Below are 12,500 nucleotides of genomic sequence, written 5' to 3' on the forward strand. Positions count from 1 at the left end.
AAGGGCCTGGAGTGTGGTTCCTGGCACCAAGCTGCACCGACAGACAGCGAAAGAGTTGATGTTGATAGTCTGTCTTATTCCGACTAATGTGTCTGACCCATTTTCCCTATCCGTCTGTTTGTTAAGAGGGTCAGAGGTTAAGCAGGGCCCTCTCAAACGGACACAGAGACCCTCTTATGGAGAGACGGGGGATTCTGGGTAAGAGGTCACCTGTCGGTCTCTCTGAGTCAACAGTTTAGCGCTCGGGGTAGGGATATGCAGCGCGCGTCCGCGAGAAGTGTGTGCGCACACACGTGTGTACTTGCGCTTGTAGACACACACACAGACCTATGAGAGGGGATCACACACACACACACGCGCGCGCACACACACACACACACTCGGTGCTGCACTGATTATCTTCTGTTGAATGATGATCACCCTCAGGAATCCACGCGTTACATAAACAGGGGGTAAAGTACTGAAGGGGTCTTTTGTGTTTGTGACAGGACAGGACAGCCATTCCCTGTTCCTCTGTCACCCCCCCCCCCCCCCCCCCCCCCAATCGAGTACATGTCCCAGCCAGCCCTGTAAGCAGCACCACGCACAGAAAAGACAGAAACAGATACAGAGAATTCCTCTCCCACACCTGGAGAGACCTACTGAGTCACTCTGGCACTCTAAGTGTGAGATAGTCTGAAATCGATTTGCCTCAAAACATGTCCTCAGTTTACATCAGCAGAACCATCAATCCATCAATCTATCAATCTATCCTTCCATCCATCCATCCATTTATCCATCCATCCATTTATCCATCCATTCATTTATCCATCCATCCATCTTTCCTAAATAAGCCACTCTATGTTTAGAGAGTCCAGAACTTTCCGTATTCTTGGAAATGGTGATTGGCACTGCGTGAGCCAGCCGAGCCGAGCCAATCAGACATCTGTACATGCGGGACGGTGTGGAAACCGAAAATGGCTGTTCTGGAGGTTCCCCCCTGATTGCACACGGACACAAAATGGCAGCCACAAAAAGAGCAGAGACAATTTTAACCATGTGGCTTCAGAAACTCGTGTAATTTCGCTCCCTGTGAAAAGCACACAAAGGGTCGCTATCAGTCTGGAGGCTCGCACAGGTGTGAGCCACAGAGAGCACTAATGATTCCCATCATGCCCTAAAAGGAGACTGGAGCAGGCAGAGGGGGACGAAATCGCAGGGAAAAAGAGATTACCCATTACCCGCGCTTTCTGGACCTTCAAATTAGCTGCTGTTAGGCTGCTTCTATTTCACCCCGCATGAATAATTAAAATGTTTGGGCGGTTTGTTGTTTGGGAGTTTGTTAGAACTGTTTTTCCCTTTGCTTTCCTTCCCACAACTACTGCGTTTGTGCCGTGTTCACTTGTGTTGTCTGGTTTGGTTAACGATTAACTGCAAAGAGATAAGAGTGTGTGTGTGTGTGTGTAACGTTGCCTAGCTGCTAAAGAGATAAGGCCGATTCAGGTCAGATTCAGACATAAAAAGTCCGCTCGCCATTTGGCGTCATACCAGCTGCCATCGGGCTCTTTTGCATAATTAAGTCAGCTTCTTACCAATAGAGTGACCCTGTCTGCAATTTACCTGAGGTGCCCAAAGAGAGGACGATATATAGAGAGAGGAAGAGTGGGTGTGAGAGAGAGAGTCTAGGAAGGTATACTGTAAAACAATGGTCATAAAAGGCAGAGGTATAGGTTAATAGACAGCAGTGAAACGCGGAGGGAGGGAGGGGTGGATGGATAGAGAGAGAGGGAGAGAGGGAGAGAGAGAGAGGGAGGGAGGACCACATTAATATTCCCACGTTTGCAGGCCCTCGCTGGTGGAAGGGAGAGAGATTGATGAGTGTGGCACGGTGGCTCTCCTCCATTGTTTTGCCTCTTCAGACACAATCCGCCTCTCCGTCTCTGGAGGTCTGAAGGAGGGAGAGACTCTCTCCCTCTCTCTCTCTCTCTTTCATTCTTCCCTTTGATTTCTCTCTGCTTCTTTACAACATGCTATTATTCCCTCCGAAAACCTCACTCCTCCGCCCACTCTGGCACCAAGACACACAAAGGCACAAAAAAGAGCAGATCCCGCCAACACAACACACTTGTCTGGGTGCATCTCTTTGGCGGCGCAGCAAAACCTCTCCTCTGAAGGACCGACTGAACAAACTGTGCATAATATAACTTGGACGAGCCGAACAGCCTCTCCAGGACAGACGACCACGCCGCAGCAGAAACAAAACACACACAGACCACTGCCCGCATCTGAAACCCTGGGCACGCATTAAAAGACACAAACACGCGCACACACACACACACACACACAGGTTTAAGGCTGCAGTTTCCCCCAATGGCCCCCACCCCGCCCCATCTCTCTCTCTCTCTCTCTCAAAGGGCAGCGTGCTGCTGGGGAACCTGAACACTCAAGGTACAGTATTGTGCCGTTACGTTGCGTTGAAGACGGCCAGAGACGGATGGTTTTTATTTTTGTGACTGCGTGCGATTCGTCGAGTCGAGTTAGGCGACAGAGAGAACCGGCTCTGGGTAAGAAGGCACTCAAGAGAGCAACTCCAGAGAGAGCAGCTCCAGAGAGAGCAGCTCCAGAGAGAGCAGCTCCAGAGAGAGCAGCTCCAGAGAGAGCAGCTCCAGAGAGAGCAACTCCAGAGAGAGCAGCTCCAGAGAGAGCAGCTCCAGAGAGAGCAGCTCCAGAGAGACCCCTCGCAGAATAAATCAATAAGCAGGACTCTGGGATTTACATTAAAACAAAGAGAAGAGAACGGGAGAGGCGCTGTCGGCACGGCCGAGGCCGTGGAGAGACGCAAAAACTGGCACGGAGCGACAGATTGGTCTGTGTCTTCCGCCGTCCACCGCGACAACCCCCCCCATCCACCTGCTCCGGCACAGGCCATGAGTCAGCACAAACACACACACACACACACACACACTGGTCAGACCGTTTCCATGGAGACCGCTCAAGCCGAGGGGGCCGGACCAGGCAGCGCTTAGTAGCGCGGACGCGGAAGGAATTTCAATGCCGGGAGGCTCGGGTGGCGAGTGGGATACTGGCGCCGGCCAAGACTGTGTGGGATGAAGCACCGGCCAAGGCGGTGTGGGATGAAGCGTGGGAGGTGATAGACAAGCTCCGAGTTGCCTCTGGTATACAAGTCCACTGATTAAGATGGGCCGACAACGCTCTCTCTCTCTCTGGAACCTACGACTTCTACCCCCCCTCTACGCTTTGCCCCCCAACAGGTGACAAAGCCCTCGGTGTCAGCACCTGGCCCGGCCTCGTCTGTCGAGGAAGGAAGCTGTCTGGTCTTGCCCTAAAAAAACAACAAAAACAAAACAAATAGAAGCCTGGCTGTTGGAATGCGTCTTCGTTTGTCCCGTTGTTTGACATGAGTCGCATGACGTCACGACGCGTAGCTGAAAGAACGTTGGGCTCGGGGAGGCGGGTCTGTCGTCTTTTCTACAGCCCGCGGATGTCGAAGGCCGACAAAGTTTATTGATTAATTGAGTGAGACGTTGTCATATGAGAAGTTGTCATCTGTTCACTGTTAGGGACACTACAAAAAGAGGACAGAAGCAACAGCAACAACAGAGCCCATTGTTAAGGCTAGGACATTTTGTCTTATCAACTTAAAGGACCTAATTTGATCGTCTGAAGAAGGTCAGGAGCCTCTATGAATAGCATCCATTTGATTCTGCCTGCCGGGACCATTTGAAATAGACACAACCAAATGCTATCTGAAAGGGGGCATCTGTTCAATTCAAAGCAGGAAAAGTGGCCGCAATGCCGCACATGCATTAGTTATTGTGGAGATGTTAGTCAAATGATGTGTCAACTACATAAACCACTTTGAGTGTGTTACATGGAACGTTAATGGTTGTCAACAAAGAGAGGTGATGGCGAAAATGGAATACTGTACCTTGGGCATTCATTACCCATGTGAAGGCTTAATTTCCATTTGGCCCAACACAGTCCCACTACATCTTAAGCCCAATGCCCAGTGAATGCACAGAGAGTGAGATTTCAACATTTTAACCATGTTTTTATTGAAATAAAATTGGCTTTGTATTTTGGAAAAAACAAACTGTACAAAATGTCTCCCCAGGATACATTATTTATTATAAATGGATGTAACAAAACAAACAGAAGCAAAATGAAAGAATTGCCACAAATGAGGAAAACTGCAGCTTTAAATACAGTTGAACACACAGATGGTACACAAGCAACAAGCAACAAGCAACATGGAACACTGAACCTCAATGCCTCCTGGGCACTCTGAATTACCATCGCCTATCAACCGCAACTTTTATTCACTCGATAACCGAGCCAGGAGACGACGCCTCAACCTCGACGCCTGCTAGAACTGTTAGCCTACACTGTATGGAATACCAAATGTGCCAATATTAAATAAATAAATATCCCTTCATTATATAATATAAATACAGGAATATAAATAAATAAATAGGTAAATTGTGAAATCGCTAAATAATTAAATAAAATACAAACAATTAATATGAAATATTATTTCATAATGTATGTTTTATTTCATATTTCACATTTTATTTTCAAATGGCACTTTTTATTTATTTCATAATGTTACTTTTCCGAAGGACACTTTATTTCATAATGTCACATTTATTTATTTCATGTTGACTCTTTTCATAATGACTGCTTATTTATTTCATGTTGACTCTTTTCATAATGACTGCTTATTTATTTCATGTTGACTCTTTTCATAATGACTGCTTATTTATTTCATGTTGACTCTTTTCATAATGACTGCTTATTTATTTCATGTTGACTCTTTTCATAATGACTGCTTATTTATTTCATGTTGACTCTTTTCATAATGACTGCTTATTTATTTCATGTTGACTCTTTTCATAATGACTGCTTATTTATTTCATGTTGACTCTTTTCATAATGACAGGACATTTCATAATGTCGTCATGGTTACCTATGGTACAGACCAAAGCAACAGCTCACCGAGACGAGTTGACTTCTGGTAAGCCGCCCCCCCCCCCCCTGCGTGGCCCGCTTGTCGAATAAGCAAGTGAACTGTGTCGGTCTAACATAACTCGGTTAACAAGCAGCATCCTGTGAAATCCCATGGTAAATAATATAACATCGTGTTCAATATGTTGCATCAAATGTTGTATTTTGACTGATGGTGCATGGGGTTAGAGAGCTAACGTTAGCTAGCTAGGCTAACGTCACTGACGAGACTAGCATGGGGTTAAGGGGGTTACAGCCTCTAACGTTAGCTAATTATGATCTAATTTCTAGAATGTACAAATGTTAATAAATGTGTAATTTGCGATCCACCATTACCAGAAGAAGAAAGAGGGGGTATGGCTGCTGAGAAATCAACCCCAGACTTACTGCGGGAAGGGTTAGGGTTAACCCTAACCCTAACCCTAACCCTAACCCCCGCTTGGAACAGACAACCTCCGCAGCTGTCCCTAGTACGACGGCCGCTGCAGCTCCAAGCCCGAGAACCCCTGTTCAAGGTACAGTCTAGCAACAAATACTACTACACCATAGCAATATAATGGTTGGTCTAGACCTGTTCATTGAACATTCGTATCATGTACTTTTTAGAAAGTTAGTCTTGCATAGCCCTGTCTACACTGTGCCAGCAATTAACACTTTTCAAATGGGATCTTTACATGCCACTATTTAGGCTAATGTATCCATGCATAACTACAGAAGTACTGTACAGATGTTGCACCTTTTCTCCAATACATCATCATAACAACTTGTAATGTCTTCTCCCCCACATTTTGAAGCTGAAGTGGCGAGGCTGTTTGCTCCGTACAATAGAAGGCCCTCTACGCCGCTGTCGTCTATCAGGCCACCAGCTCCAAAGGCTCCACGAATCAGCTACACCCATGTATTCTTTTGTTTAAGTGATCATTTAACAGACAAAATACCCAGCAAAGCTGTTAAAATCCAACTTGGAGCAGCTGGTCTGGGGGAGAAAAGAATCTCATTTCAAGGTAAAACGTTGTTTGTTGTATAGTTGCATGTTTTGATTAGTTTAGTTTAAAAAACGTTTATAATCCCGAATGGTTATTGAACTGAATGTAAGAATGGCTGAATCCCAATTCTTCCCTTAGACCTAACACTAGCCCTACCTCTTGATTTTGACGATGCCATTTAGGGCTAGTGTCATCCTGATTCCTGAGGGTGTCAAATTAACAGTAACACTACCCCTTGACTCTCCATTTCGAGGGCAAAGGGTAGGGGTAAACATTTGAAATGGAATTTGGCCAATGATGATATTTTTTACTTGTTTGTTTTAGGGAGGGAAGTCGATCCACACCACTTTCACAGAAAAGTTGAGGAAATGTTCCCACAGCTAAGAGAGACGGGGGTTTGAGTTGTTGAGGATCTCCGGCACAACACGCAGCCGTGATTTGTGTATCATCCCAAGCCCAGAAATTGGATACAATGTGCAATACCTCCAGAATCCGAACACTGGGATTGGCCAAGCAACAATATTTATCAGACCACTGCAGAGGAGTATTGATCTGGAAAATGTAAGAATGTCATTAAAAGTTAACCACTATTTTGGACATCATGGCCTATTTTCAGTCTGTCTACCATAAACCTGACACAGAGACTCATTTGACTGATTGAGTCACTATTAAAAACTAAATCAAATATTTTGTCCCATTTGTAGACCCCTTCAATCATCCAGCCAGGACCGCTGACACAATGCCTCAAATGTGAAAAAGATGTCCCTCTCAACCAAATGAAGAATCATATTCTATATTGCCGAAGGTACGGATTACCCATTTAACTGTTTTATTTGTATTTTTTATACATAATGTTAGTGGTTGTTGTATGTCAGCAGTTGATACTGTCAGCACAATTAATAAAATGTTTTTTGGGAATTAATATTACAATTTCTGTTGACCCTTGTAGCTTGCTCAGTGGAGCAGGAGATTCAGTTGATACTCAGAACAGGGAAGCACAGGCATGACCCAGCTACAGGGAAGCACCGGCAGGCCCCAGCTACAGGGAAGCACAGGCATGACCCAGCTACAGGGAAGCACAGGCAGGCCCCAGCTACAGGGAAGCACCGGCAGGCCCCAGCAACAGGGAAGCACAGGCAGGTCCCAGCTACAGGGAAGCACAGGCAGGTCCCAGCTACAGGGAAGCACAGGCAGGCCCCAGCTACAGGGAAGCACCGGCAGGTCCCAGCTACAGGGAAGCACAGGCAGGCCCCAGCTACAGGGAAGCACCGGCAGGCCCCAGCAACAGGGAAGCACAGGCAGGTCCCAGCTACAGGGAAGCACAGGCAGGCCCCAGCTACAGGGAAGCACAGGCAGGCCCCAGCTACAGGGAAGCACAGGCAGGCCTTCCCCAGCTACAGGGAAGCACAGGCAGGCCCCAGCTACAGGGAAGCACAGGCAGGTCCCAGCTACAGGGAAGCACAGGCAGGCCTTCCCCAGGTCCCAGCTACAGGGAAGCACAGGCAGGTCCCAGCTACAGGGAAGCACAGGCAGGTCCCAGCTACAGGGAAGCACAGGCAGGTCCCAGCTACAGGGAAGCACAGGCAGGCCTTCCCCAGGTCCCAGCAACAGGGAAGCACAGGCAGGTCCCAGCTACAGGGAAGCACAGGCAGGCCCCAGCTACAGGGAAGCACAGGGTGTGCCCTCTTCTAATCCAGGTAGAGGGCAGGTAGATGATGTGCCCTCTTCTAATCCAGGTAGAGGGCAGGTAGATGATGTGCCCTCTTCTAATCCAGGTAGAGGGCAGGTAGATGATGTGCCCTCTTCTAATCCAGGTAGAGGGCAGGTAGATGATGTGCCCTCTTCTAATCCAGGTAGAGGGCAGGTAGATACAGTGAAGTTGGGGTGCGTTTTCTTTCGACACAAGGCTGATCCTGAGACTTTTTTTTTGCAGACAGTAGAGTAGGCCTACAGTGCAGTACAGTAGAATATAGTAGAGTACAGTGCCGTAGAGTACAGTCCATCTGTTATGTGTGCCGCTTACTTCACCATCTGGGTGTGATTTTTATATATATTTTGTCTAACTGTTCCGATGCAATTATGTATTTTTACTCTAGAGTTGAAGACTGAACCTGATGGAAGCAGGGCTGCCTGGCTTTTTAAGTCAGAATTACTTTCCCGTAATGAAACCGGAAAGGAGCTGCTTCTGAGAATGGATTTGCGAGACAGTGTTGAGGATCAGGAGAGAGCACTGATCTCCTTCTACAAAGCCCCCAGGAGAGAGTGGGCCTGTCCTCTCAAATGCAAACTGGAAGGTATTGCTGGTGTGTTTATGTAAAATGGAGAAATTATAAAATGTTTTGTTCATGCAAGTCTCTAGAGATTTCATTTTTCCATAGGAGATGCTGCTATTGGAGAAGGGGTGACCAGATTCTTCTTCTCCAAGACTATTTCCCTGTTACAGTCTGGTTTTCATTTGAATCTTGGTATGTTGAAGCTAAACAAAAAAAACCCTGGGAGAATAATGTATGGGAATAAAGTCACACCACCGTTGCATGGCTCACATTTCCAGTGTAACACTGTTGCATTGCTTTTTGGGTCAAGCATGTATTTGATTTATCTAGAAGTATCAAAATATCCAATGTTGTGGCACAACATCTGTTTAACTGATGTATGTAACATACTTCTATATTCTCAAATCATTGACATTTGATTGGTATTTGATTGTCCGCTCTTGCGGCTCTCGTCACTTTTCTGCCGGTCATAAACCTGATGTCCTCTAGCTGAAAGAGGGAGCCATATGCTGCGCTCAAATAGTGGTGAAGGTTCATTCCATTTCATGCAACACAATGCAATCTTGCAGGCAGTGTGTCTGTAGCATTAGCTCTTGTAGCATTGGCTGCCTTACATGACCGATGAGGTGTTCTGATGCCACTGTACTGTTTACAGGGAACACAGATATCACAAGATTGTTCGAAGGAGAACAGGATCACCTCATTCCATCAACGAGCCAATCACTTCTGGAGGGTGACATGTTCTTGGTGGCAGGTAAGATGGATTGTCAGTGCACTCAGTTTCAAATAGATATTTTCTGTTAATGTGAAAGTTTTTTTTTACACTGTTGATACCTCCTGAAGATTACAGTGTGTGAATAGTACTGGAGTATCAGCGCAGGATAAATCAATAAGGTAAAATGGATCAACCTTTCTCACCAGTATAAATTTTGACTCCATTGATTTTAATTCTCTGTAGGAAGGATGATGGGCCACTCCTTTCTACACCATGGACCCTGTGTATTTGGAATCAGTCCTGCCATCATCCATGTCCTGTTCAGGGGACCACCAGAAACGGCAACGATTCTGATAGAGGACTGTCCAGACCTGGATATACGCAACACCATCCAGTTGGTATGAAATGTGGACGTGCTTGTTTGTTTTGGAACCATGAAGTTTTACCTACAGCTGAAATTACTTCCGAATGCGTATTGTGATTTGTTGAGTGGCATTCTAAACCGTGTGTATTATTACTTGTTTTTGGAGATGGTTCTTTTAACAATGAGTTTAGCAACAAGTCCCGTATGAAAGCAGCGGTCATAGGTACAGGGCCACAGTCGTTCGTATATTCATGATCTAGCACACCTTCTTGCGTTATTGCTTAATCATAGATGTTTTTTGTTTCCAGCTCAAAGGCGATGGTGTTTTGACCGGGGAGGAGAAGGGAATCGTCCTGGAGCTTGCTCTGGCCTGGGACCTGCCTGGAGTCACTGAGACCAATCGGAGGTGGCTTTATGAGCAGCTTCTGTCCCATGCTGTGAGTGTTGATGCAGATTACTTCCTTAGAACTGCAGATTAAACAAAAAGTGTAATCACTCATTTGTTTTCTAATGTCATTTGTCTGCAGTAAACCACTGTCACTTTTCTTGATAGTTGTTCCATATGTGCCCATTTTATTTATTGTAGGTTATTGCACGAACAAGCCGCCAGGTGAAGCAGCTGAGGAAAGGGCTAAAGGAGACCATGGTGTGGCCACTTCTAACTGAAAGGGAAGACATCATTCCTCTCTTCCTACCCAGGAACTCAGAGTCTGCTCCCAGTTCTCTGGTACATATCACAACCACACTTTTCAAATTAAACAAAACATACTTCTGTGGGCATGTGACGCAGTTGGTAGTGCTGTCGCCTCACAGCTAGAGGGTCCTGGGTTTGATTCCTGCAGGGGACGCTGTGGGTGTGTCCTCATCTCCATGACACCAGTACCCATTCCCTGGGCGGCAAAAGGGCCTTTCTGTGTGGAGTTTGCATGTTCTCCCTGTGCCCCCAGGGGTACCCTACTTACAGAAACCCCTCACAAAAACATGCAGTAATCCACCTGGTCACTATAGCACCTCCTCTGGTCAGTCAGGGGGCGCCTGATGGGAGGGAAAGGAACTGGTCGGAATAACGTGAACCTCCCATGCGCTACATCCTACTGGTGAAAGTCCCCCGTCTCGTGATAAGAAGCTAACTGCTTAGCTAAGAGGGTCTGCTAACTGGTCATGTATCAGAGGAAGCATTAGTCCAGTTCTAGGCTCTCCCCAGGTTGGCAGAGAGAGTATCGCCCAGAATTACGCTACGAAGCAATTGGCACCGAGTGATAAAAATTGTAAAAGAAACAAAGCATACTTCTTGTCTTCTTCCTTTGAAACTTTCTCAAACATATTTTTGCAGTCCATTCTACAAGCAATCGTGTGGCCTAGCCTGGACGAAGAGGATGAGGATGATGACGAGTGCTCTTTGGAGGACAAATGTAGAGTGGCAGGATATCTTCGGCGTTTCATTGAGAATGGTAATCATTTTACACTGGAAGCCACAGTCAGATTATGTACAGTATTTTAAATATATACGGACATGGTGATGATTCTCATTTCATTGTATGACGGAGGGAATCATACATGAGGATGATACTCAAATGGTACATAGAATGTATCTATGGAATTACCTAATACATATAGTAGGGCCTAAAAGACTTTATATATTCTTTGTTCGTTAACTCTTTTTTTTTTTATCATCATAGCATCCGGTGCACAACTCAAAGAACTCCTCAAGTTCTGGACAGGATGGGATGTCCTGCCCAAAGAACTCACGGTGGAAGTGGTGAACAGTAATCTGCCAAAGTCGTCCACCTGTTTTGAGAAACTGCGTCTTCCTGCACACTATCATATCTACGAAGCATTTGTCACCGAATTCCAGGCCTGCCTCAACTCCACGGACACAGGCTTTGGTCTGATTTAGGGGGAAATAATATGTATTTTTTATTTTAATTTTTTTTAGATTCAGAATCAGATTCTAATAGAAGAAAATGTTGTACACCGTTTAGTTTTTCCATCAGGAGATTGTTTTGAGGGTTCAATAATTTTATTTAATTATTTAGCGATTTCACAATTTACCTATTTATTTATTTATATTCCTGTATTTATATTATATAATTAAGGGATATTTATTTATTTAATATTGGCACATTTGGTATTCCATAACACTGTACCAAGTGTGAAAATCAAGGACTCCCTTGTGTGGTAGGTGATGAGCCAGACACACAGTGAAATTAGGAAGTGTCTTCATATGCAGCTCACTGGAAGCCAATGATAACAATAACAGTGCAACTCCTTCCTGAATGAATATTAAGTGTGTGAGGGGTGGATGGAGTAGTGTGTGTGTGTGTGTGTGTGTGTGTGTGCGTGTGTGTGTGAGAGAGAGTTCCTATTCTTTGGTTGTGAATGGTATATTTTAGTAGGGAACGCAGGCATTACTAACAAGGAAAGCTGAGATATTCCCCGACAATGAATTTCCCCCTTTGAGTAAAACGACGGGAATGTTGCAATCATAAACACAACACGTGATGGAGAAAACAACAAAAATACAGCAAAATAGTTTGTTATTCACAATATTGTACAACTTGCATATCAATAGCTCACACGATTGTCTCCTACATAATTGGAAGAGGATCATATACGAACAAAGCGATCTTTTTGGTGTCCTTTCCGTCCTGTTCTATAACTGCAAAGCGCAATCAACCTTTGTCTTTTCTCAGAGCTTCCCCCTTCACAGTGGACGTGACGTTATTCACAGCTTGCCGGAACCTCCGGTCCGTAACTCAAAAATGTGCCATGCGTATAGCCCCAAGCCCCCAGGATTCGAAATCTAAAGTGAAGGCCTATTGAACCGCGCCATCTTGGCTAGATTTGTAGTCACTTGGCTATTTCCGGTGACTTTTGACTTGCGCAGTTGAGCTTCTCTGACCGACGCGCGTCCACGAAAAAGTTCACATTTATCTGAAATGTAGACGCGCGTTCCCGGCTCTCTCGGCTCTCCCCGCTTTGATTTAGCAATGAAAACCGGCTTGCATATTAACCTGTTTTTGTCAAATATATCAATTGGAGAAATTATTTTTTGATCCTGGCATCTTAGTTTTAACAGGTTAAATATAATTGAACATGTTTTGTTTGCTAGTAGATGGTATTCATTCCGTTCGCGATAACGTTATTGCAGCCAGGCT

The 12,500-nt window shown here is 45.4% G+C and overlaps 2 protein-coding genes across 2 annotated transcripts in view; both read left to right on the forward strand.

Moving 5' to 3' along the window:
* The window catches only part of LOC311328617 (protein-methionine sulfoxide oxidase mical3a-like), a gene marked incomplete at both ends in the record, with an annotated part of 126,304 nt that overhangs the window by 13,947 nt on the left and 99,857 nt on the right, over positions 1-12,500 (forward strand).
* On the forward strand, positions 6,394-11,342 carry LOC311328620 (G2/M phase-specific E3 ubiquitin-protein ligase-like). The gene is made up of 10 exons (XM_084462565.1): positions 6,394-6,551; positions 6,695-6,795; positions 8,087-8,284; positions 8,369-8,455; positions 8,919-9,017; positions 9,222-9,376; positions 9,651-9,779; positions 9,929-10,069; positions 10,676-10,793; positions 11,022-11,342. The coding sequence occupies exons 3-10, from the start codon at positions 8,182-8,184 to the stop codon at positions 11,237-11,239; spliced, it is 1,050 nt and encodes a 349-aa protein (XP_084318691.1). The 5' UTR covers positions 6,394-6,551; positions 6,695-6,795; positions 8,087-8,181; the 3' UTR covers positions 11,240-11,342.

Source organism: Borostomias antarcticus (genome assembly GCF_949987555.1).
Source record: "Borostomias antarcticus genome assembly, contig: scaffold_101, whole genome shotgun sequence".
Taxonomy (NCBI): domain Eukaryota; kingdom Metazoa; phylum Chordata; class Actinopteri; order Stomiiformes; family Stomiidae; genus Borostomias; species Borostomias antarcticus.

What these genes read in the sequence shown, in the direction of transcription:
- LOC311328620 (XM_084462565.1), top strand. Translation starts at nt 8,182, where the DNA reads ATGGATTTGCGAGACAGTGTTGAGGATCAGGAGAGAGCACTGATCTCC. An exon ending in AGTCTGCTCCCAGTTCTCTG is followed by an intron (nt 10,070 to 10,675) that starts GTACATATCACA and finishes ATATTTTTGCAG; the next exon opens with TCCATTCTACAAGCAATCGT. An exon ending in TCGGCGTTTCATTGAGAATG is followed by an intron (nt 10,794 to 11,021) that starts GTAATCATTTTA and finishes TTATCATCATAG; the next exon opens with CATCCGGTGCACAACTCAAA.